Below are 27,785 nucleotides of genomic sequence, written 5' to 3' on the forward strand. Positions count from 1 at the left end.
TTGAAATATCTTAGTGTACAGCCATGCTAGCAGCTCTGTGAAGCTGTACTTAAGACAGGAATGCTTTGTGTTAATGCAAATTTCAGCATGCTCATAATGAAATTGCTAACATGCAGACATTAAGCATTTGCTAATTAGCACTATACATAAGGTCCACCTGAGGCTGATGGGAATTTCATTAGTTTAGCAAGTACTCAGTCATAAACCAAAGTACTGGATGAATTGAAATTTTGATCTGATGATGATGCTAGATTTAAAGTTAAGGTGTCACCAACATGATAAGAATTTTTACAGAGTAAAACCTATTTGTTGAGACATCTGAACCAGAAAAGTCAACCTGCTGGTGGTGCTTGTTGAAATATAAGGGGATCAAAGACAGCAGGGTTTATCCTCTGAGGACCATAAATGTGTGCACAAATAAATCGATGGCAATCCATCCAATAGCCTCTGAGAGATATCAGTCTAGACCAAAGTGGTGGACTGTCTGACAGATCAACCAGTTTTGCAATTACTAGAACAATGTTGATAACATATTTGTCTAACATGATGATGGTTACATTTCTCTGTAGGTTAGTCATTGCAAACAAAACCTTTCACATTAGTCATTTGCTGTATTGTCAATACAAATATATTGATCTGAAGACATAAAATTACAAAAAAAAAAAAAAAATCAGTCACATTCAGCCCTTCAACTGAATTTACTGAAAATCTGCTGCACTGTTTTATCAGACACACAGAAAGGCAAGCGCACTCCTTCTTGTCATTTTCATATAACAATAAGAGCTGAACCTAATCTTAGACATACCTGATTCAGTTGCACATTCCTGGAAAATGTGTAGAGAACCTGTGCTTCTGTGTTTTTACCAGTGACTGGAAATCATGGCTATATACAGTATGCAGAATATTGTAGTTTATCCTGTCCTTCAATTGTTCTAAACAAAAATTCAGGAACAAGGTTTCAAGTTTTTCTCCTGAGTGAATTGTTACTGTTAACTTTGTTTTGTTTTTCCACTGGTCCAGATTTCAGTATATCTGCCATTTTGTGTTATCCTTATTCTTCAGTGCGTTTTTATACACTATAAAGAAGACTAAAAAAAAAGTAGTGAACTGCACACAACTGGAATCATGTCTGATATGGTTTTTTTCTCCTACACATACTTACACATCTACTCATACTGAACGGTTTGTGATAACGTGGTGCAGTGGTTAGCACTGTCGCCTCACAGCAAGAGGGTCCCAACCCTGGCTCAGCTGGGGTCTTTCTGAGGGGAGTTTGCATGTTGTCCCTGTGCCTGTGTCGGTTTTCTCCGGGTACTCCAGCTTCCTCCCACAGTCCAAACACATGCAGGTTAGGTTGATTAAACTTTAAATTGCCTGTAGGTGCTAAAGTGAGCATGAAGGGTTATTTGTCTCCATAGATAAGCCCTGTGATAGACTGGCGACCTTTCTAGGTTGTACCCCGCCTCTCGCCAAAGTCAGGGATTGGCTCTGACCCCCACGTGGTGGATTAATGTATTCAGTGTTCACAAATTAACCACATTCTCAACGGACTGACCCCAGCGGTGCCAATAGCAGTATCAATATATGCATGCTAATTAATGCTGAACCCCTTGTATCATTGTTAAATCATAGTGTATATACTGTACACATAGACTATATCACAATAAATACATAAATGTTATAACAAACTGTCAAGAATGTTTATTAAAACACTTATTTTAAAAGTATTGTTGTAACTAGTTTCGATGCACTGATTTCCTTGTTTACTTTGGTGATGCTTGTGATTGGATGCAGCTGCTAATGTGTCTCAGATGTCATACATATATGACCAAAACTAGCAGCTGAGATCTGGCTTATTCAGATCTTTACTTAGGTAAAGGTACCAATACAGCAATGTAAAAATACTCCATTACAAGTTAAAGTTCTGCATGGAAAATCCAACTTAAGTAAAAGTACATATGTATTAGAAGCAAAATATAGTTAAGGTATTAAAGTAAAAGTACTCGTTTGTTCGCTCGGGTCCCCTCTCCGCTGTGCTGTTACTTTCAGCACACATTTCTATTTGGATTGTCAATAACAAAGTAAATTTACCATGGTTTTTAAATTCCCTTCTGTGCTTATCCTTTTAATGAAAACACTTCAGCACGTGAAAAGCGATTTCTTTTGTTTCAGTGCAACTTTCTGAAAAACAACAGACATGTTAAAAATACAGCATCCTTCCATCTTTATTTTTTAATGTGTACTTGTGCACGGCCTACAATAAATATGTGAATACTTTGGCTTGAGCACCTGACTAGCATCCAGTCCACGCACACCTACAGTGAGGTGAGCACAAACTACACAGGAGTGTGTAAAGCAACACAAACACACACATACAGACGTTACAATACAGTTGATCTTGATAAATAGAGTGAGATAGATTCCTAAATCTCAGTTAATATGTCTGATAGGAACACTGATCGTGACTGATGATTGATGTCTGAGGGCCTGAGATAGCAGCCTTTGGCAGGCTCAAGTGAAGTGATTGAGGGGAATGTTTTTGTGTTCGACCGAGACCCAAATAATCATACAGAGGTGTTCTGCTGTTATTCTGGGCAATGAGGAGGGTCAGAGGGAGTTTTTCAGGCATGTTAGGAGAAAGAGGGGTGGAACTTTAAAGCCAGCATTAGCATAACCCTGCCTGACACTATCCCTCCACACAAAAACAAAGTCAGTCATTCAATGCACCTAAAATACATTTTAAGCAGCAAATGATTCAATACGATTCACTGCAGACCTGGACTCTGTTCTTCAAATGTGGCTTAACTAAACCAGGCTAACATGCTGTTAGCCAGTTTTTTAAAATAAACAAACAAAAGTTACGTTTATATTTATTGTTGCTCACCAAAACACAGGGTCTACTGCATAGAACACACAGACTTCCTCTTAAGACATTTGCAAGGTGATCTTGAAAGTAATTTTAACCCTGCATTCTTTACGTCTGTATTTACTTACTAATAATCTCCTCTCTCCTTCTCTGCCTTTGTTGGTGCATTGCCACCACATGTGGATCAGTGGAATATTATGAAACCATTGGCAGGGACATGTTAATTATGAAATTATCCTGTTAATTTTCATTCAGTTATCTTGGTTCTTTGAACACAGTAATGCCAGAATCAGATTACACAACATCATTCTCCTTTCTCTTCTCCGCGTTTACAGTTGTGTGTGGAACAGCTATCTGTGTGGAACAGGTCAAAGGAAATGTTAACCTTGGTGAAAGACAGGATGAAATTAGCAACTTTAGAGCTTAATGCTCATTTCTTTCTTGATGTCCTCTGTTGGGTTAGGACATAAACAGGTTGATATCACGTAGTGTGATCCTGGCTTTCGGGGTTTGATTTGTTAATCTCTGATGAAGTTACCTTGAATATCAGTGTGCTATTTTTGGTTAGACAGCAAAAGTGGGGCCAGCCCTATAAACGCGAAATGTCCATGACTGGGTGAGTGATGAGGTTACACCATTTGTCAGCCGAATACCACGTGCTGGCCGAGTGTTGGGGTTTCCCCGTTGGCTGTTTGCTTTTCAAAATGATTTTGCGCACACAATTTCTATTGCATAATCAGGGGGGTGTTTACAGGCAGTGTTGCCAAGAGCACCTATCGACAAATTTGGCGACTTTCTGGGCAAATCTTAGCTATGTTCTGTAGAAGAGAGTGATCAATATAGCCCCGAGCACGAGGTCGGGCTTTCCCTCCTCAGACACACCTCTCTATGCGTCTCTTTACCGCGTGGCAGCTGACACAGACATGAATGAGCTCGTAACTTTCTCTCTGACTGATCATTTTATAGGTAAATACAGCTGAAATCACAGCAAAGTCGTTGTCTTTAACTTATGTCTGGTGATTTGGCAGTGACTGCTGGTTAACATGTCGTCTTAACTGGCCACGTCTCAGTCACTATTTCACACTTTTTCCATTGTCTGACAACAGAAACAGGAAAACGTGAATGAGAATAGCTTTATTGGGAATTCAGCTGGATTAAGTTACTGTATATCTGAGCACAAAGAGGAGGAGAGAAGCAAACAAAGACGGGGGTCGGTCCAGTCATAGACTAGGTTTTGACCTAGTCTTGTTTTGAAAACAAAAGCAACTTCAGCAAGGACTTGAAACATCAATCAGCTCTCAAATGACTGGCTGAGTGCAGATTATACGATTGTACTTCAGATTGGCTGACATGGCACAGTGGCTGCAGACAGGACAATAGCTGCACAGTTACTTTCAAGCTCAGAAACCACCTGGATCACATTGTATGCAATGAAAGCTGATGAAATATCTCATTAAGCAGATTAAACTAAATTTTCTACAGTAACTTCAGTAATCAATCTTTCACTTCAGCTGTTTAAGATTTCACCTACTGTGCAACATTTTAGTGTTTAAGTGACACTTTCTCATTATGTCATTAATGGCCATGCTTGTCTTGTGTCATTAGTCTCACAATCAGAAATGTTTGCAAATTAAATGTGATAATAGCATATATCCCAACTACATTTTGAGTGGTTCTGTTACTAATTTTGTTTTATAGTATAGCCTATTTTATCATGTTTAGAAATTTTACTATTTATTGTTAAAATTAAATTGGGTTACCAACATTAAAAGATCTTGATGATATCCTACAAGCTCCCATCTAAAATCAAGAGTATACCTGTATTTTTATATTGATGACCATAATGAAAAAAATAATGGTTTCTGAAACTGACTTAACGTTTTTTTCACCTTGAAAGGTCTTGGTCATTATGCAGCTATTTGTATATAAATGTGTATAAAATGCACTGCTGCAGGTTTGAGCTGCAGGGCTTGTTGCTATGACAACAGATGTGGATAAACCTTAAGACAGTTTTGAAGAACTGAAAAATCCAGACTTGTGTCAAGTCATCAACAATTAAATCAAGTGAATGCCTTCTACAGTATGTATGAAGAACTGGGCCCAGGTGTGATTTAATACACTGCAGTGCGATATGATTCAAATCAGTCATGGAAACAATTAATTTCAAATGTCAAAAAAGATGTTGACGATGATTAAACAGTCGCGATTTACAGGTGTTTGGAGTGTTGTAACTGTCAAACAGGGAGATGCTTGTCTTCTTTGACGGCGAGGGGCACTGTTCACTGGACTGACAAGTGGCTGGTGAGACAGGTAGAAAAACTGATTATTTAATCCTAAAGGGAAATCAAAGGTATGCCTGTCAAATTGGACTAATACAGAGATATTTTCCAATACACAGCACAGTACTGTGGAGAAGCCAAGAGCCTGTACTACTTAATTTCAACATGTTTTGTCTCCTTTACTAACCTGTCCAGGGAATACAAGAGTCACACTCAGCAGTATGACCCAAGATGCAGGTCACACATTAAAAAATGGACGTTTGAGATGAAATGGACTCAGTGAGATAACCCCTCATGCCCACTAAATGAAGTTCTGTCTCGTTCTGGTTGCACCACAGCTTTGTCACGTTTCTGTTGCAGTTCAGATGTTCAGCATTTCAACAGACACATATCAATATTGTTTTGAGTTGTTTTGCCAATATTTCTTGTTTTACAGAAGATTGAAAACTTGTTTGCAGCTTGTTTATGATTGGGAACACATACTTTATGTTTATATTTTAGTGGTTCTATTTGGATTGTCAATGTAATGGACAGGCTGTCTTATATATATGAATAGTAAATATTAGCAGAAAGAATTTCTTCTCCTGCTTCACAGACTTCAAAGGACAAGAAACAAAAAAAAGTAGCTGCACTGTTTGTATGTAAAGACCGTGTTTGTAAAAAACATGAAATGCACCATTAAATTCTCATTTTAAGTCAACTGTCATTTATATACATTCACAAGTGCTTCATGCTTCAGACATGTGAGCTGCTCCAGTGCCATTGGTAGTGAAATGTGACTCCACATCCAGTGGACACTAGGGGTGGGGAGGTGCCTTGAGTCATGGTATCTTGCTGCCTCACAAGAACAAACATGATGTGACTCTTCTGCATTTGAGTGATAAGCTAGGCTGTGCATTTGAGTGTGATATCCATGCTGCTGTTGAGGAAGCTTGTGTTCCCCAGCTCTCTAGTTTCCTATCGACTCTGACCCACTCAACAAAACAAGCTCTGGTGATTGCCATGTTGCTCTGATAAGAGGGTTTATTCTCAGAGGTCAGAGACTGGTCCAGGACGGCTGACATGTAGTGTGCACCCTGTTTAACACAGTAACTGGAAGATATAAATCAGTGACTACAGGTTTGATGCAGAATACATTCAGATGTGTGAGCAGAAGGACACTTATAGAGGTATTCTTGACACAGGCTCAGTGTTTTTATACCCAACATCTCTATCCTCTCCTCTTCTCTCGAGCCTGCAGCAGTTCTAGTAGGGCAGCCTGGTCCAGGTCCTGGTTTGATCCCCAACACTAATGACATACCCCTGAGCCATGGCACCAAATCCATGTTTATATACACTAACCTGCAAGGTAGAGCTAAATTCTGTGATACAATGCAGTGGCCAACTGCAATATGTCGAAGTGCAACACTAGGGCAGTGTATCCTGGTCAATAAGCCTCACACACACACAGTCTCTGCAGTGACCATGGGGTATGACGGCTGCTGCTCTCTGCTGGGAACATGGCCTACAGAGCCTTGAGTTTCCCTCCTCAGGTGCTGGAGCAGGTGGGGTTAGCACAGTGCTGCAGGCCACGAGCCACGAAGCTGAGTGCAGACCATCAGCACCCTGCACCACAGATCCCATTGGTCCAGTCCTGGATAACCCCAGCCTTCACTAGCTTCACCAAGAACTCCTTTTCTTTAGATATGTTGTGAGTCCAGGACTGCAGAGAGGACAGACACACACAGGACAGGAGGTTTGGTGTAGACAGCACAGTACACTGAACAGTTGGGTTTCCACATTACTTCCAAAATTCTTTACATTTCATTTAAAAAAATTACTATATGCATTTTCATCAAACAGAGTATGTGGTACAGTATCATGGAGTACAGTATCTGTCCCAACACTTTAGTCCAGAGCAGAGGTTTTCAAACTATGTTTGAGGAGTTACTTCTGTGCTAAGTGACCCAATTCAAAAAGATCCAAAATTTTGCGTGACCAACAGTGGATGCTAATCCTATGTTGACTTAGGACCTTCTACCTTTTTCTACCATGGAAACAATTTTTGGAGCCCAGTGTGACCAGAGAGGTTGTGTGTGTGGACTGGTTATATTACGCATTGAGCATAAACAAGCAAAGAAGTTGAGCCCAGAGCACATTTTTGGAGGACTTCTCAGTGTACAAGGCTCACAGAATGACATTCAGAAAGTTGAGTAAAACATGCCTGAACTCTGTCCAGAGGAGAACATGAACAATCACTGCGCAGTGTCTGTGTGTTTGTGCTCTCCAGTTATTATATTGTTTATAGATTTCCATGTTGTCTGCCTTGATGATGCTTTATTCTGCTATAAATTCTGTAAGAAGTGTCAAGCTATTTAATTTATGTAGCTTAATAATGCTTGTTACACCAAGCTCCGCAGTGGCCATTGGCCTTTTTGTTCATTTGAGTTGTATTGTATATTTGTAATCTATAATCAGTTCAGGTAATCAGTTCAAAATGGTCAGGTAACTTTAGCAGCCACTGACTGTTGCTGTCACCAGCTGAAATCACAATCACCACAATATTTTCGTATTACCATCTGATCCACTTTGCTTTGTCGACCTTTGATCCCCTGAAGCTGTTGTTAAATATTGTATACTTGCAAATGTTTCACAATAAAAGCCCTGTTAAGAAATGAAAGGTTTCTGTCCCCTGAAAAGCTAAAGGACTTTTAACTTGAAACGGTGATGATCAATGATAATCATCAAACAGAGGGAATTAGAAATAAAGACCTGCCTCTAATACAAGCCTGCCTCAAAAAAGGCTTGTTACCTTCTGCAGTTGAGGTAAATAGAGACCCTGGTCACTATTTGAGGAAATAGGGTATATATGTTGACAGCAGGTCAAACTGAAATCTTGTTAATTGTCTGTTTAATTAGCTCTCTGCAAGCTAGTACTTAGCCAATGATTGCTTGTGAGGGAAAAGAAAGACCAATTTGTAACATTTGTTTACCATCAAAAGTGGACAGTGTGTTATAGGACAGGACCGACAAAGAGTCCTGTCCTTGATCTAGTTGATCAGGACAGGACAGTTTCAGTAGTTGGAATCTCCTGGTTGAATGTTTTCGTATATTATATCTGAATTAGGATCTTCAGTATTTAGATGAAATCCCTCATGAAAAATAATGTGCAAGTCAGTAGGCCATAACTGTACAATGTGTGATACCATGAACAAAAGTTGATTACAGATCTTAACTGAATATGTGAGCTTCAATTATTTATTAATTTAAGTTACTTGTGAAATGTTGAAAAGGAAGCTAAATTAAATTTGTTAAGGTATTTGATAGGTGGTTTAGATAATGGATTCATAAAATGCTGTTGGACTGACTAACAGGATCAGCCCATATTCTTGGAGAGTCCACGTGGCTACTGTCATGTGAACCCAAAAACCCCTATGTCCACCTGGTTTTTAATATTTGACCTGTATCGGGATACATTATCTGGATATTGACATCTGATCACAGACCTTGGCATTTGCACTTGGTATTAAGACTGAAAGAACACTTACAGTCTTGTTTCTCCTCACAATGTGATCAGATCTCTGTATGCAAGGTGAGGGTCACAGCCGAAAGCATCTGTAGACTACTTCTCATTAACTTTGCCAACTGGGCTTATGTTACTTACACTTTAACAAGATAATTAGAGCCAGTGGAGAAGCTTGCTAACACTAGTTTGATCAAATGTCAACATAATTTCAGTCTTGCCAAGGTTCTAAACCCCATTCATTTTTTATCTTATAAATCATCTACTGACAAGTGCTGGCTATTTGATATGTTCTGTTGTTTTGTCTACATATTTTTTTCTTTGAGCAGTCACTGAAATGAATGACAGGTTGTGGCTTATAATAATCTTCTATATTTAATTGCAGTATCACAGACACAAGTGGTTCCTTGTTTGAAACCTGAAGGGAAAGAAAAAACTTACAGTGCAAGGACAGAGAGAGAAACTGATAGGAGAGAAACTCCATACTTAGTGCATAGGCACTCTTTCCAAGAAAGCAAATAAATGTATTTCCCTGAATGTTGGATTATTCCTACTCATCCCTAAAGGATGAACCCATTCAAGTCTGAGCTTTCTTTATGCAAAAGAGTTGTAAAAGTACTATACCAGTTTTGTAATAGTAAAACTGACTGATTTAAAAAACATTTATTAAGATATTATGGTGGTAGTATCAATAATATTCAATTATGAGATTAAAATGATGTCATATTTATTGATAACAGCTAGTAATTTCCAGATGCCGGTTCGCTTGGCATGCAGTTAGCATGCTAGTTGAATTTGTGTGCTAGCTAACTTGACATGTTGCTTGTTGTTAGATCAGTTCATCTTATACACACTTCACTACTCACGAACAGAAATTTTGACCAGAGGTGCCAAAACTTTTACTATTACTCATATTGAAACAACCTCTTTTCTTTGGTAAGAGAGGTTCAAGCAGCATAACTCATAGTCTCTCTTACTAGATCAGTTGCTAACTAGTAACTATTGGTAAGACTAGCGGCACAATATGTACAGCGACCGGTGGAATACTGAGCATGGCACTCAGATGAAGTTGTCAATTAAGCACTCTGTGGCCAACAGACACCTGCATGCACAAAGTATGTTATTAACTAGACAATAGTTTCTTCTTTGTTGTTTGGGAAACAACATTATTTAATTAATTAGCTACAACTGAGCAAATGTGCAGGTGACAGTTGTCATGATACCTGAAGAAAAAAAACAACCAACAATTAAAAGTTTCACATCTTTCAGCTAATATAGCTTTAATAAAGTTTTAATTAAAATTGTGGCTCTTGCAATTTGAAAATCAGAATAAGAAAAGTTGGTGTTTGTCTCATGGTTGGATAATGACACCTACCACCAAAATAGATCAGTCCATATGAGCCAATGAGGGACTGTAGAAGAGAACAAATTTCTCACCTGTCTCAATTATACATGCAAGGGGCTGGGGCCAAGCAGCTCTGTGCCTCTTTGAACTGAAACACAAGTCTCTGCAGTCGGTGAAAATAACATGCGGGGGATTGCATGTCTGTCTAAATAACCTTGGCTAAGAGTAATTTATGAGCAGGTTGGAGAATGTGAGACTGAGAAGTGGAGAGAATGGCAACTTAGACACTGTACGTAGTGCCCTTTGTCCTGCTCCCAAAAACCAGTACCAAGCAACACTCCTACAATTGAGATTTCATACACATCCTAGGCCACTACTCAGTGTGCTTGGTAAATCCCTTCTAGATTCTTGAGAGGCGTTTTATATAAGAAAAAGGTCACAGTAAACTGTTCCAGTGCAGCGTAAACCTGTAAAAAACTAACAAAAAGGATGCCGGTCAGAGTGCTGACAAATTTTGAAGTTGGGAATATTACGTGGGATTATTGTCCATTAAGAGTAAAATGCACAGTAAATAGAAGGTTGACACAATGGAGGGGATGAATCATAACTTAAAACTGTAAATTCAGAGCTCAGACTTGGAGGGTCAGAATGAGCCTCTTAACATTAGGTTATTTGTGCCTGATAAATCTAGCAAAAAAAGCCAATCAAAGTTGCTGTCAAATGGCCACAAGGTTTTAATAAATCAGCAGCTACACTAATTTCTTAAAGTCAGACTGAAATTTTAATTATTAATCTTTTTAATTTCCTCTTTTTGTATGTAATGAAATATAAACTATGATACTGCAGCTGTTGTGCATATTTAATTTGTTCATAAGAGGATAAAATCTCTTTCAGACCTCTGTGGAAACAGCATCTAACTCTAAAGTCTCTTAGTGGGCGTGTCCTGTGACGTCGGCTGAGTCACAGCTGAGAGCAGGTGTTGCTAAGAGGCGAGCTGTCAACCTCTGTGGTGTGCTACTGACTGGACAGCATCGGACTATATCCTAGCAACGGTGATAGAAAATGATTTTCCCCCTTTTTAAAGAAGTCTACATAGCATTAGCTATCAGCCATTACTAATAGCATCTGTTTGTCCATTTACAACAACTGGGAGGAACAATCATGCTTTTAAGTTTGTATTACAATCAGAAAGGGGAAGCTAGTTAGCATAGCTCGTTGTTATTACCAATTCCCACTAGATGTTACGTTACAGTACTGGCACTGTCAGTTGGTGCCAAACACACAATTTCTCCAGTGGGCATCCCTGGAGAAATCGTGTGAATGTAGGGAGCGCTATGACTGCAAAAAAACAAAACAAAACAAAACAAAACAAAACAAAACAAAACACCAAGGAGATACATGTTGATTCTTTCCCAAAAATTAAATATAATATCAGTCTGACTTTAAAGTGAGATGATGTGATTTTTGCTGAGGAAAGGCAACAGCGATCTCTGTGGCCACAAGTGGTAAATACAGGATGCTGCTGCAACATTCTGTTGGACTCCAAGTCTAAGCGAGGAGGGGTGATGGAATGGAGATGAAACCCATCCTCAAGTGAGGTAATAAGACCGAAAACATCTGAACCCACAGCAGTTGTGAAGTGAGATGTAGTTGCTAGGCGCTAGCTTTACACTGACTTACTGACTAGCAACAGGGAAGGGTCTTCCCTCAGCAGGGGTGACAACTCAAGGACTGCTGACCCTCTGCTGATCTTTCTCTTTCCTCGTGACTTTCAATGCTAAATGCTCTGGTTGGTGATGGCTCTTCCACTTTCCCTGACAGTTTTTTTTTGCGGTCACCTCTGCAGTCACTGGTGTCTTTGCTTTTACATCAGAACCTTTGTTTACACTTTTATGCTTGGGGACACACAAATGAACAAAAAGTAGGATTTAGCAGCCAAAACAAAAGTAACTGTGGGTTTAGTATGTTATCTTTATTGCTTGGATTGTCATATAAAACCGTACTTAACTGAGCTTGTGGGTTGCAGCTGGCAGAGTGATATCATGGGTCTGAGGGGTATTTGTGGATGTCAGTTGGAAAAAATTTTGATATTTGCAGAAGACAGAATTATAGGTCCAATTCTAACAATACAAGGGAGGGGCGTGTTGGTGGAGGCAAACACTTCTCTACAGCTCTGTATAGCACCTTTCCCTAAGTATTTGATTGAAACCGCATCCACATACTCCACATACTCTGTTTCACTCAGAAATACATCACATTACGGAAGATAAAGATGCTCCGACTGCCAATTCACTGTGACTCTAAAAGGTGCTATATGTAAGTTTTTGTTATTGCTACAAAGCCAGAAGAGACATTGCGAGTTCAGCATCAAACTTAATTCCTTTTGCACTACTTCTTCATCCTATCATTCTGAATAGAGGGCAGATTGGACACTACAGTGTCTCACTATTGGAAAGTGGTATTATGAGATGGGACGAGCTGGTGCTAGCTGGTTAGCATGCTAACTTCACTACAAGAAAAGAAGTGATAGATATAGAAACAAAACAAGAGTTAACATTGGCATTGCTTTCAACTGCTGGAGACAGCTCTTGGCAAGTAAAGGAATGATGTTTGATGATTTACTCACAACATTTCTTCTAGACTTTTAAATAAACAGCTCTTAATGCTAACCCCTATATGAAGTTACTCTTTAAGTGACTGAAGGTGGGGGGCAATTTACTTGTCTATGCCCAAGGGCCCGTTGTCTCACATTCCATCCATGCTAGGACAAAGATAAGCAGCAGAAAGTTGATGGATGAATCAACCGATAAAAAAAATAATTAGTTTAATTATTAGTTTTTGCAAAAATCAACACAATGACTTATGAGTTTCCTAGTTATTTGCTACAGAAGCCAAGAAAACCTATATGAGACACCTTTGTAAATGAAATATTGAGGGAACTTTATTAAATGCTTTTAAGACAGGACCTGCAGATAACCTGATGTATCAAATAAAAGGTGGGATACATGTCAGTGTGGCTTAAAGATCTGTTAGACTGAAGTCTTATCCTGAGCTACGGAAAGCTGTGCAATGTCTAGCATCAGTTTTAGAACCAATTGTGGCATCTTAACAAATCAGGTCTTTAGGTACCTCTTTGATGGCTGACATCCTGATCCTCTCATAGTAGTGCAAAGGGGCATGGGGAGTGCTCATGTTGTAGCCAAATCCAGCCACAGCTACCTCATCACAGTTATGAAGGGCCATCGTTATGGCAACTGTCCCCAGGGTTGGGATATTCTGGAAAAAAAGACATAAATTAAAGAGTTAGTATGAAACATGTAAACCAACCATGACCTGTATCCCAGAACACGTATAGTATGTAGTGTAAATGTGAATGTACAACTGAAGAGCCTTAAGCACTGTTTGGTTATTGTGTGGATATCTTTCAGATGTGAAATCTGAAGCATGGTTATATTTATAACAGCCTAATAGAAATGCTTTTTGTTCTCAGACTGTTTTCAGGCTCTGTGTACGTGCTCGGTTCCCTGCAGCATCTGCTGTGTGTTCACAGAAGCCTTCATAATGCAAATAGACAGACAGGAGAGTCAGCTCCCAGAGCTCTGGTCCTGGCCATTAACTCAAGGCTGTGTGAGAAACAGCTCACCATTCCTGCTACTCCTCTACCTAGAACTGAACAGTACCTGACTGCTAGGCAAACAACCAGGTCTCTCACCCCTCTGCCCATCTGTCCATTGTTATAAGGTAAGCCAATCAGCTTGAAGGAAGCCTCCTGGATGAAGTACGGGTTCAAGATGCGCATGTCGCTTGGCTCCCTTGGAACATATCTGGCCACCGACTTCCAGAAGCCATCAGTGCTGCGCTGAGAGACAAAGCGTGAGGAAATGACACTGTGTGGTTAGTGTGACCCTCGCACTGAACAAACAAAAATGTACATATAAACAGATACATTGATAAGCTTTTTTTTTTTTTTTACATACAATAATACACTAACACCATATCGTTTTAGAGAAATTAAAATGAGATCAAATTAGCCAAATGAATAACAGAAATAATTAATTAAGTAATAGCAAAATAGAAATACTGCCAGTGTATCAATGGTGAACAAACTTGTGGATTTGTTTACTTACTGTTTTTTAATTTTAAAAACAGTAGTTTAAAGCTTCATCAATCAATATTTTCTATATGGAATCAGGATCAGAAACATAAATCTAATGACAGCATGTAATATTAAAACAGTCATTCATAGTGATGAAGCAACAGAGAATGATCACCCAGCTCTGTAGCTCTACAGAGCTTTGAAGCTTCCGTCAGGTCATTGTTTTGGTTTTATGGCAAATTTATTGTTTTGGTTCACTATCACAGCTCTCATCAACTTTTTAGTGAAAAAGCTCTGATAAATCCACTGCACACTACCTGCTCAGCAGCCAACAGCACAGACACAGTTGACAACTTGTTGGCGGAGCATTTAGCAGCTAAAGAGCCAGATCATTTTTCGCAGGAGTTGATGGAGAGTAAAACAGAGTTAAAAGGAGAATGAATATTGCACTTGCATTCATCAGGTGAACACAAACAAGACTACAGATGGATATTAATGTTCCTCTGGGTAATGTGTATATTTGGGAACCGTTTGCTAACATGTTAGCCTTTACAAGCTGCTGGGGCTCTGTGTCTGTCAGCTTTTATTGAGTTCTTCTGGCCATACATCAAATAACAACTTTAAGTGCCACAGAAAGTTGGGACTATTCACAGCCATTTCAATCTATATAAGTTTTATTTAAAAGATTAAAGGAATTATTAGCGCATTAACAATTAATCATCTTTTTTTTCATTTATTGCAGGAGTTCATGTCATTTTTAAAAGTTTTTAAACAGCTTTGTTACTCTATCCTTTTTTTTTTTTACTGCTGTTACAACATACAAAATTCTAAAGTCTTAAAGAAAAAAAAAAATTATTGATCAATACAGTGGCTTCAGAAAGTAATCAGATCCCTTCACTTTTTGCACTCTATTGTGATGTAGATTTACCATTTTCTTCATCTGTCAATCACAAATCAATTAACAAGCCATTACTCCTAATGACAAATTAAAGACATGTTTTTAGAAATTTTTGCAATTATATTTTATTTAAAAACTGAAATTTCACATTTAAAAAATTATTCAGACCCTTATTTCAGTACTTTTGTAGAAGCCCCTTTGGAACCAACTACAGCTTTGAGTCTTGGGTAAGTCTCTACAAGCTTTGCACACCTGGATTTGGACAATTTATCCCATTCTTCCTGGCAGATCCTCTCAAACCCTGTCAGATTGGACGGGAAGTGTCTGTCAACTGCCATCTTCAGGTATCTCCACAGATATATAACTGTATAACTGTATATCCATTATCAGAAATGTTAATGCTGATTATTTATCATCAATATTGACCCTGAAAATACTGATAAATTCTTACAATCATCACGCTGTGGGGTGGAATGCAAATATGATGGTGCTTAAGAAGCCCAGTGAAAACAATACCTTGAGCAGAGGCCCTGAAAGGAGAGTTCAGCACCATTAAAAGACTGATGAAAAACAAGGAGCAGCAAACAAAGCCACCCAGAGAAAGAAGGCCCTGTATCAGTATACTTGGGGCAATTACACTAATTACTAGCAGCCAACCCAGTCCTCATGGTTCTTTATGAACTGTTACTGTGATACCTGCCTCTGGGTTTGCTTAAGTATGTTGGAGTACAGGGCAGGGAGAAACCAAACAGCAATGATATGAGCTTTTAGCTTACTAGCATAGCACTGTTACCCTGTAAGACTTTAAGCTGCTCACTGACAGATCAGTTGGTAATCCTTTCTGACTGAAAGCATTTTGCTTTTCTTTTGGAGTTGGAAACCCAATACCTCTTCTCTGCTGGCAGCACTGGGAGGATACTACACTCTGTGGAAAACACATCTGCACACAGCAGTTGGGATCAAATGACAAGCAATTCTCACATCCTTTAATAAGTATCAGTGAATATGTTTACATACACTTACTCCAGGTAAATCTATGTCGGTATATATACAATAAATAAGTTTAGCCTATGTCACAAAGTAGAGCTGCACTAGCATCTAGTCCCATTCGGTTATAGCTCCTTTCCATTGCAGGAATATAACAAAGCATAACCTGACGCTTCCCACAACCTGAACCTTGTGAGGCCTCAAAATTACGTTTTTCCCTGCATTTACACTCTAAATGAGACAGGATGTGCAATATGTCATGGACAAGATTAAGATTCTAAAGTCTACTTTAGTTATTCTTTAAGCACAGTGGTGCTTTGAATAAGTGAAATTTTTGAAAAATGAAAAGATCACCAAAGCCATCAAAAGCCATCCTTTGGGCACCATGGATACAAGATTTTATGGCAATTCTTTCAGTAGGTGAGTGATGGACCAATCAACATTTCCTTTTTTGGAGCCATGCCGTAAAAGGGCAATAACAAGACCAATTAGAATGACATATAATTATAAAAATACATGTAATAACAACACATGGCAAATATATTGTTAAATATCCAGTCACATATCTCTATGTCTTTTCGATGGACAGACCTTCATGGCTTCTATATTGTAACCTAATAACTTTGGTAATTACCTGACTTCTCCTCTGGTGTCATCAAGAGTATGAACATGATTTTAGACTCTTGATCTTGTTTTATCATATAACGTGCCTATATACAGTATACAAGAAAACTGAGTACACACGGTCAATATCACTAAGATGTTAAGTAATTCCAAATCTTTTTCATTGATACAATTTTATCTGTTTTCAGCCAAAGCCCAAGAAGAATGAAGCCAATTAAATGGAAAAACAGAAATGTTTGACTAATAAAATTACAATGAAAGGTCCATATTTAAGAATCAGCTGCAACAAAACAGATTCTGTTTTTTAATTTTTTAAATATTTTGTGTCCACTTTGATAACAGATTCGATCCTCCTGGGCATGGATGTAAGTACTGCCATTCTTAACAGATGATTCTTTTCAGCTGCTCTTTGCTAGAGGGGTGTTCTTGCTCTAACTTCTGCTTTAAAATACTCCAAATTTTAATTTTTCACTTTTTTCTTTGGAATTTTGCAATGTGCTTGAGATCACTATGTTGGAAAATTCCCCTCCTGCCAAGCTACTTGAAACTGGGAATCATCTTTTAGATGCATTTGGGTTTACAAAACTCCCATTCATAGTGCTATCTATAAATGTCTCCCCCTACACCTTTTGTACTCATGCAGCCCCATATCAGCACACTTCTTTCTCCACTGTTATGCAGTCACTGTGGTAGTCCTGGCCAGATCCACGCCAAACATGCTGGAGCCCATCTGATCCAAACAAATTTATTTGGGTTTCATATGATCAAAGAATGTGTTGCAAACATTCATCAGGCTTCTTTTAATGTTCTTTGGCAAAGTTTAACCTTGACTCTTGTGCCATTTTGTGAGTTTTCTTCTTGGACGCCATCCGTAGAGGTTGACTTCATGCAGTGTCCTTCGCACTGTTGATCTGATCAGTCACTAAAAACACAAATTTCCACAGATAATCCTTGTGCCAGGTCAGAAGCACTTAGAGCTTAAAGCATTGTAATTGATGTCATTCATTCAAGTATGGCCACTGTGCCTTCTGTTATTGATAGTATAACTCTTCCCATACCTCCTTACCACTGTTGCAATTTAAAAAAGCGGTACTTTGGCTTTGATGCAGCCACCTCTCTCTGTGTAATCACCATTCTGTGGGCTCGACCAACTTCACGCCCACAGAACTCTTTGATTGGTTCCATGTCACGAGTAATAGCCTTTCAACACTGAGGGCTACTGCCACAGACAGGCACAGAGGAACAAATTTGCAGACTGGAGCAGCGCCGGTGAGCAAGTGGAACTGTGTGTCGAAGGTAAGGCAGCAGATATTGGCAAAGTTGCAAAAAAAAATCACAATCTTCTATGCTGAAGTTGCAAAAACACCATGATCTTATGAAGTTAACTTGTTGATCAAAGACACATGAGCAAGCGAGAGTAGGAGAGATTAGCCATCGCTAACTGCTAAGCTAAAGTAACTAGCAGATCTAAATAGCGTGAGAAAGTGGCTTAAAGGAGTAGAAAGCTAAGAGTGCTTGAGCAGAACTAGTGCAAGTTTAAATGTTAGCTGCTTTAATTAAAAAAATAGCAAAAAAAAAAAATGCTACCAGTAACACAGGAGTGCTGGCAACTGAAAATGAGACAATATGCTTACCACAGAATGTCAGCAACGTGAATGGCCACTTAGTACTGTTATTTAAAATAAAATTTACTCAAGTAGAAGTAAAATTATTTGAGTAAAAATCTTATATGGTGATAATAATGATATACGGTAAAACTATTACATTAAAGAACATCTCTAGGCATTGGTAATTCAATGTATATACACCACACCAAAAGCCACCAATAAATTCAAGTCAGGAACTTTAGAGCCTGTGCATACAACAGATAATTACAAATATACACTCAGGTGGCAGTTTATTAAGTACATGTAGCTAACACGGATGCAGTCTAATAGCAGAGTCCTACAATAAATCCTACATTCATAAAAATATTAATTTTAATTTTTTATTAAAATTGTTTTAGAGAGATGTTGATTCAACTGTGTGTGTATATTATATATATATACATATCAGTTATATATATAATATTTACGCACACATACACATATTTACACACACACGAACACATATGTACACACACATACATATATACACACACATATAAATACATATATATGCACGCACATATATACATATATGCACAAATATATACACGCACACATATATGCACATATACATACGCACACACATATATAAATACATGTATATATACATACGCACACACTCACATACATATACATGTATATGTACATAAATATACGCACACACACACACACACACATATATATATACGCACACACACACACACACACATATATATACGCACACACACACACACACACACACACACACACATATATATATACACACACACGCACACACATACACATATATACACACACATATACACATATATACACACACACGCACACACATATATACACATATATACACACACACGCACACACATATATACACATATATACACACACACGCACACACATATATACACATATATACACACACACGCACGCACATATAATCATATATACACACACACGCACGCACATATAATCATATACACACACACACACACACACACACACACACACACACACACACACACACACACGCACATATAATCATATACACACACACACACACACACACACACACACACACACACACACACACACACACACACACACACACACACACATATACACACATATACACACACATATACACACACACACACACACACATATATATACACACACACACACACACTGTAATCTTTGTTGCTGCGGATGTCTGTGCTGTCCACTCTCATATTACGGATTGGATCTGGGCCGGAACATGTAAGGATGAATTTGAGAAGTTCTCATTTAAAATCAATTATGTTATTTTACTTAGCAGCTTTACAGTTTTCTTTCAGAACCTCCACACCAGTAAGAGCCCAGCATTGCTCACAAGCACTTGTTGCTGCACCTCAGGAGGCTTCCAGAAGTTGGCCAGTGAGAAGAAAGATGCGCTTTTAGGGAGTGGGGCCTTAAAGAGCCCGGAGCGAATATTGGCTGTTTCAGTCAGAGGCTTAACTGAGGGGTTGCAGTATGAGATAAATAAGATTTTTTGAATTGTGAGTCATGCAGAGCTACTCTAGTGGAGTCCCAGAAAGAAAATATAGAGCTAGAAATGAGCTTAATAGGTCCCCTTTAATTGAGGCCCTTATAGATGCACTGACACAAGGTCTACTGTACAAATATACAGTAAAAACCTCGAAAACTATCACTGTTAAATCTGCATGTTTTCTCACGCCATCCTAATTTTGGGAACACTGGAGAAAATAACTAAGACAAATTAGAACATATTCATTTCCTGAAGAAAATGCGTGAGATTTCTGCTTCTACTGCCGTTGCCATATTTTGTGTTTTATTGAGCAAAACGATTCTAGTCTTATAATTTCACTTTTTTGTACTATTGTTGCATCGAATGCAGCTCATATCACCTTGAACAGCCATAATAGGAGCCAACTTATTCTAACATACAAAGTAGTTTTGTATCTGGCCACGCAGTGGTGCTATCGCAACATTTTCTGACGGAAGCACTTCACCAGTGGCCAGCCATCTGTCAATTTTCAATTCTGTAGCCTTTTCAGTTTTTGAGATTAGTGATTTTCTGCACTCCTCGCTGAAAAATGAATAACTCATTAACTATATCTAAGTATATAAGATATCATCAAGCCATTTACGAGCTAATATGGCTTTGTCATGCTTGACGTTTTAAAAGTGGAACCATGGTTTTCTAGCCATCACTATCTGGGAGTAGTAGCGATTTGTATTGAGCAAGTTTTGTTTTTTTTACACCTCCTGGTGTTGAAATTGGATGAAACTCGGCAGTCTTATTCATGGCCTTAGTCTGTAAACTTGAGCCAAATTTGGTTGCAAATGGATGAAACATTTAACAGTTATAGTAGGCTGAGCTGATTTGACCACACCCACAAAATTTTATTAGCCAATCATGGAAAATGATACATAATAACTCAAATCAAATATGTGGGCAGTTTTCAGGGTCATACAAAGATGGTATGTGTGGTGACGCTTGAATTTAAAAGTATGTCGAGCAAAAAAGTCGAAATGGCGGAAATATGTTTTTTTTTTTTTTTTTTTTTTTTAAATGGGCTCCATATTTGAGCATGTGAAACAATGAAATATGGGGAAGCTGTTCACCAATTTTACGTTTAATAACCTTTAAAGTTTTTGAGATATCGATCATGTTTCACTCATTCCCCATAGAAAATTCAAAAAACAAATTCCTAAAGAAATTCACATAAAATCAACCATTACAGATATCTGCACCAAAAGAATGGCAGCTATCCCCTAAACATGCTTTATATTATAGCTTTGGAACCATGTTTCTAGCTGCAAGCATGTAGGATTAATAGTGCACCAAACATGTACAGAAGAATAGAGAGCTAAAGTATAAAGAGCTACTCTGGCAGTAATTGTAAATTCATTCTTATGTTGCATAAAAACGTTTGGGAGGCAATTTTCTTTGCTATCTGGTTTATGTATGGCAATGAAAACGGTTCAAGTATACGGGTTTTACAAGAATGTTTAAATAAATTTGTGAAATAAAAAATAGGGTAAAAATAAAGTCACATTGAAAACAATGTGATGGAGCATGTCTACGGCCAGTGTGGATGGCAGCAATAGCTAAACAAGTGTTGAAGTCACTTCCAATACGGACAACATATGAGCCTGTGGGTCTTTGTAAGACTTCACAAAGTGGAGGAATGTAGCAATACAGGCTGCTACAGCAAACAGACTGTCTGTGCTTCCACCTGGCAGTGGAGGGGAAATGTGATCAAGGACTGGGACCAGTCTGGTGATATCCACCTTCTCCTGACAGACCACACAAAGCCCTAGCTTCCTGCTCTGCCCCCAGTACTTCTGATGAGCATCACAGCCTAAGTCTTAGTCTCCCCACTCAGCCCCCTCTCGCTGGGGGTTGGATAGGCATGCACACTAGATATCAGAGGAATCTAGGTACTAAGAGTCTGACCAAGGGCAAAAAATTGTTTTCATTACTTATCCAAAAGTGCATCATTCAAAATTAAGCAATTAAATAAAAATATCTTAGGTATTCTTGGAGAACATATACAAATGTAGTTTTAAAAAATGTGTTTTGGCTGGTAAAACTGAGGAAAAATGGAAATATGAAGGTATTTATGTCTTCTCCCCTCCTTCCAGAGTCAATAGTTGGAATGCTAACTGATAAAACAAGCTGTCTTGCTAATAGGTATACTTCAAGTGGTTATAAATAGTGTATTGACTAACATTCTTAAACATTTACAGTGGCTTCAGCTTGTAGACAGGCAGATGTGACATTAGAGGAGGCAGCCTTTGTTTGCTCGGTTGATGTTAAGGCTCATAATAACCACCCCAAGGCCTGAAAAGAGGGACAATATTGATAAGCATGTATTTAAGTATTACATTCTCTCTCTCACACACACACACACACACACACACACACACACACACACACACACACACACACACACACACACACACACACACACACACACACACACACACACACACACACAGGTTACACCTCCCTCTCTCCTACAATGCAAAGTATCTGAAAATGAGTATCTGCATTGAGCAGCGTCACTCTGATCTCAGATAGATACCTCATATAGAATCTCATCTTCACTGTGGAGTGTGTTTCAACAGCCACTGTTCAGGCCTGCCCCTTAAAATATGATGATTAGAATCATTAGTTGAAAAGCCCCTGAATTGGATTTCATTTTGTCAGACAATCAGAGCTATTTTTGTTTTTTTAAATGCCTCATTGTACACAAAGTAACACAGGATAATAGCTTGGCAGGGTGATGTAAAGTGAGAGCAGAGCGACTTGTTTCTGTTCGCTGCTCCAATGCTTTTAGCTCCAGTGCTTAATGGTAGCGAAGCTGGCTAAACGACTTTTGAACTAGACACTGGTACAATCTCTTCGACTGCCATCCAGTTTGGTTGATTCTTTGTCTGACTGCGCTGTCAGCAAACCCCCAGGAGTGTGTTAGGATCTTATAACTGAACTATGTCCAAGATGCACACTTTTTATTTTTCCAACAGTGTGGAAATCTGATATTGTTACATCACAGTGGATGAACATAAGTATTAAAATAGGACTCTTACAAATAAAACATGAGGCTCATTTTGGCTCATGTGTTAGATTTCAGTGTTAAGTGGGTGGAGGTCGTGTATAATAAATTTCTAATAATTGTAAGTGAGGTGTACTGAAGAAAAAACATCACTTATAATACTGAGTATAAATATGAAAAGTGTAGATATGAAAAAGATAACATGTGGATAAGACAAAGCAGGAATCACAGGAACCACAACCTACTCATACTAAAAACTGGCAGCTGCTAACCTTCCATTTAGACTACATGACTTACAAGATGCACCATACATGACCTTACATGGTCTTACTGTGCTCTTGTCTTGTGCTTTCAATATGAGAGTTGTTTTTCACACTGTTAACAGCCTCTGTTAGCAAGGTTAACCCACACCTGGTGGACAAGATTTTGGGTGGTGATGGAAAAGAGTTGCTCTTCATGTCACGCAATGTTCAACTCTCCCTCAGCTTTCTGTTAATATTGTGCTAGAGCTCTACCTGACAATGTTCAATGCTCTTAAGAAATTTCATGGCAATCCATCCAGTCGTTTTTCAGAAATTAACGTATGGACCAAAGCGGTGGATCGAATTGCAATCAATAGAGCCTCCCCGCAAGCGGTTCCATTGGCCTTTACTGCATGTCCTGTTTCTGAGTTTCTTAAAATTTTTTGTGATATTTTTGAATTTATGGTGTTTCCCATCAGGTTTTTTAATGTGCAAATCAAAAATGTACATAAAGACAGGTTGTTAAGCCCCACCTAGTGAGGCTGAGTACATGAGTAAGTGAGGGACCCTTACCAGTGAAACCTTTTAAACTACTGCAGAAAACTAAGCTTTGAATTAATATTAGCACAGAGTTTTATTTCCTATATATGTTTGCATACATTTTTGTATTATTTTTCAGATGATAATTTTTCCCTACTGCAGTCCTGAAATGTTTTTTAATCCTGGTTCAACCATGTACAGCACTTTGTAACTTTGTTTTGAAAACTTATAAACTGTATAGATAAAGTTTATTTTTTATTCTTCTTATTATTCACATCACCACCAACTGTCTAGCTACAGATGCATTTGCTGGTGCAGTGGCAAAATAAAGTGTCCAGCTGGCTTACCAGCCTCTGGTTGAAGACCATGTGTCGAAGCCACTTGAGGTCCAGAGCTTTAAAGGCAGAGAGGACAAATAAAGACTGAGTCTCGTAGTGTTCTGTCTTCTGGATGGCCCCCTCTGGATAGGTGATCCTCATTGTGGTCTTGGAGCCGACGTCTTTCTCAAAGCCTTTCACTGGGGCCTCATTTAACCTGCAACACATGGCTGCGAAATCAATCACAAAAAGCACTCTTCAAAAAAAAATCAAAACAGGTTAAAACTTCTCATTTTAAACTGCAATTGTACAACATTTTTCCAATTCCCAAATATAAAGCTGATAGTGCAGATCATATTGCAAGGATGTCAGAGTCCTAATACTCTATTATATAACGTGATAGTTGTCTTAGCTTGTGTAAGCAGTTTGTTACAACAAATACAATACAGTGTCTTCATGATGCCTTCCTGGCCAGCTCTCTCTTGAAAGAAGATTTTAATTTCAGGGAGACTTATCAGGTTAAATAAAGGTAAAGGAAGAAAGATACTGTTGTATAGCACATAGAAAACTATTCATAATCAAGGTGGGGGAACGACTGAAAGAGCAGTTGAACTGATCGACAGGTAGTTGGTAAAGCTTATGGGCGCTGAAAACTCCTCATGGAAACATATGGTTGATCGTACAAAAAAAAAGAAAAAAAAGAAAAAAAGAAGCTTTTTTGTACCAGTTTTACATCATTTTCAAAAAACACTGATGATAGGAGTCTTTCTTCAGCCCACATTAGATGAGGACAGTTGATACAGTGAGGCTATCATCAATAAGAATGAACTTAGATGGGTCCAAAATACATAATAAAAACTAATACTCACAAAACAGACAAAAAAAATTAATAGATAAATTAACAATGAAATAAATTAAGAAAAGATGAACACACGACCACACACACACGACCACACACACACACACACACACACACACACACACACACACACACACACACACACACACACATTTCTGTTCAAGACTCAAGACTCTCTATCCTCCTTTCATTTTCAACTCGGTTTCTGATTGACCAGGCAAGATTTTGTCCGCATCTCTGCTGAGCAACAGAGCAACCAATCATTACTGTTGATCCCGCTCCTAGAGGTTGATTGACAAGCACCATCCTGAAATAAATATGAAATGAAATACATAAAGGCCTTCACGGAGGAAATAATGAATAAATAAAAAATGAATGAAATAAATAAAAAAAGCCAGAAACTCTGATATATCTCAACAGATCTCCATTGTTTATTTCAGTGGATACTTCAGTGGACAGGTGATTTGAGTATTTCTGAGGCTGAGGGAGTGTGTGAATTTTTATCTGTATGTGCTTTGGTATTAGCTGCATTTCTGGGGGACATTCCCTTAATGTTTGTGCTTTCACGCTTATGTGCGCTTCTATGTACTCTATCCTTAGGGGCCACCGTAGTATAGTACTTCTGTCATAACATACCTGACCACCACATCAAACTGATCAATCCTCTGTCCCAGAGACTTGTTGGCGAGGATTCCTCCATTCCCTACGATGATGCACGTCTTACAGCTCATACTGTAACACAGACAAAATGCACCATTATGATGTGCTACTACATTACTACAGTCATTTACCCCATAGATTTGCTTGAAGGAAAGTATGTGTTACTTTTTCTTATTCTCAGCAAAAAAAAGAGATGTGTGTTAAAACTAGTATGCTTGCCCTTAACCAGTGGAGGTAAGAGAGAACAGGAGGAAAAAGCTCCATAAATAGAGGAATCCCTACATAAACCCATTTTTTTTCTCTTTTGGAGGCAAATATTGTCAATCAGGTAACAGGACAAAGAAAAAAAAAATCTGCACAAATTTGGATGCCATTTGCATCTGTTCAGAGCACATTATCTGTTTATATTCAAGTAATGGATTCATATTCAACTACATCCCTAATGCCTACTGGTCTTTTTCTTATTCTGTTTTAAATGATTGATAGATGGCAAACTGACTGCTATTTCCATGCCTTGAAAATGTTCTTGTATTGTTACTCTGATTGGTAGATTTCAGAAAACCTGTCAAATACTTGAGCGGAATGTTTCTTTCACCTTCATGATTTTTGCCAGGAAATTAACTTACACTTATTGAACGAGTCAATTTATCACACAATCACACACACTCTTGATCTCAATTAAATGTATTCTTTAATTTCTAAATACAATACAACTAGCTGCATCACTGATCATTTAGATGTGTCACATTAAAGTAGCTTTTCTGTTGATTAGTGTCAGTGGTTACAAAAACCACCAACTCCAAAGAGAAGGACTTTCTTGTATGCACATTATATATTTATGTATTCATTCTTCATTCCTGTCTTGGGATTCCAATGTAGAAAACTGTCACTTCCAAGGAATATTAATACCATAGTTCTTCACTCGTTGCATCTTTACTCATTTCTTAAACTCAATTTAAAGTGGCAAAGTGGAAGATGTCATTCCTGGTTGATTTGGCAACACCTGTAGTTACTGGTTTAATACTGTGGTTTAATACTATTGGTCACAGAAATCTGGGGGCAGCGAAACAAACTATAATTGGCCTTCTTCCATCATACTGTGAGCAACCGTGATCTGATTTGATGCTGCACACGGCATGAGTCGGTGAACAGCAGAGCACAGTGAAGGAGCTTGTTACCTGGCTGAGAAGTTGGAGGTGTGCATCCTAATCGCTTGCAGCAAACTAATCCGCTGTCCAAAACTGCCCAAAATGATGCCTTGTTTTGTAGACACATTTTTTATGAAAGACAGAGGTAAATGCTAAGCTCACTGACCAACACATTGCATTTCCTGTGACTACTTTATAATAAACGTCAACTCATGTTTTGCCAGTTAAATGCTTTTAATGTGAAGCTGCAGCAGTAGGAAATGTTGGTTTGCATTAGCAGTAACTTAAAACAGCTTTTTTTCCAGGAATGTTGCCACAGACAACCAGGTAATAAAACTGCAAATATATAAATATTGCAGTACTTTCATCAGTGGGCCATAGGCTCAGTCACCCCTGTGTTACCTCATCTGGTGATAGAGAGTGACTTAACAGGCATTTATTTAAATGAAAACCTTTGGGATTACCACTTTAAGTACTCTCTGAGGCACTAAAAGCAGAAATTGGACTGTTAACACAAGTCAGTATGTCACACTTTAGTTAACATTATGATTATAATGCTGTATTTTAGTACAACATGTGTCCTGTGTTTAGTCTGTGCTGCTTAATTCTGGGTGGGAAAATAAACACATTCCTAATTGTTTTAGCTGGCTGTTGAAACAGGGTCAGTGCACAATGTCTGTGCAACTGATGAAGTCCATTTAAAGATAAAATCTTCAACCGAAAGTGGAATAAAAAAATAGATATTTCAAGAACTGATCAGGGATCCAGTCAATAATGTTGGAGTTTCAGACTAGACTGACAAACTTACCATTTACCCATAGAATCTTCTCAATTGTATAGATAATATATGGATAATGAACCATTGGGTCCAATATTTGTAAAAGCCACAAAGAGCCTTTCCAAGATATGATGATGATTTATAATGATCATGTAACAAAAGAGTTGGCCAGTGGAGCAAAGCAATAACAGTGAAACCTTTAGTGGCAAACAGGTTTTAAGTGAAAGAACTTTTTGATGAATGTGCTGAGTCACAAGCATTGAAAACCAAAGCTCAAAACTTGGGCTTCAGGGAAGATTTACTGAAGCTACTCCTTAAAACAGAGGAATTTTTGATTTCTATATTGGGAACTTTAGGCCCAAGAGGGTCAAATAAAGATCTAGCATACAAGCCATTTTTGTAAATTACAGTGGATTAAATTTGTTCTCAAAAAAGA

General features: G+C 38.3%; 1 protein-coding gene across 1 annotated transcript in view; it reads right to left on the reverse strand.

Moving 5' to 3' along the window:
- Window positions 1–5,779: 5,779 nt before the first annotated feature.
- The window catches only part of st3gal3a (ST3 beta-galactoside alpha-2,3-sialyltransferase 3a), a 58,112-nt gene continuing 36,106 nt past the window's right edge, over window positions 5,780–27,785 (reverse strand). The window contains exons 7-11 of the mRNA XM_040128883.1: window positions 25,400–25,495; window positions 23,935–24,121; window positions 13,705–13,851; window positions 13,122–13,268; window positions 5,780–6,847 (exon numbers count right to left, since the gene is read on the reverse strand). Of these exons, the coding sequence (XP_039984817.1) occupies window positions 6,743–6,847; window positions 13,122–13,268; window positions 13,705–13,851; window positions 23,935–24,121; window positions 25,400–25,495 (682 nt within the window). The 3' untranslated portion in view covers window positions 5,780–6,742. The remainder of the gene's footprint in view (window positions 6,848–13,121; window positions 13,269–13,704; window positions 13,852–23,934; window positions 24,122–25,399; window positions 25,496–27,785) is intronic.

Source organism: Xiphias gladius, chromosome 6 (genome assembly GCF_016859285.1).
Source record: "Xiphias gladius isolate SHS-SW01 ecotype Sanya breed wild chromosome 6, ASM1685928v1, whole genome shotgun sequence".
NCBI classification, from domain to species: domain Eukaryota; kingdom Metazoa; phylum Chordata; class Actinopteri; order Istiophoriformes; family Xiphiidae; genus Xiphias; species Xiphias gladius.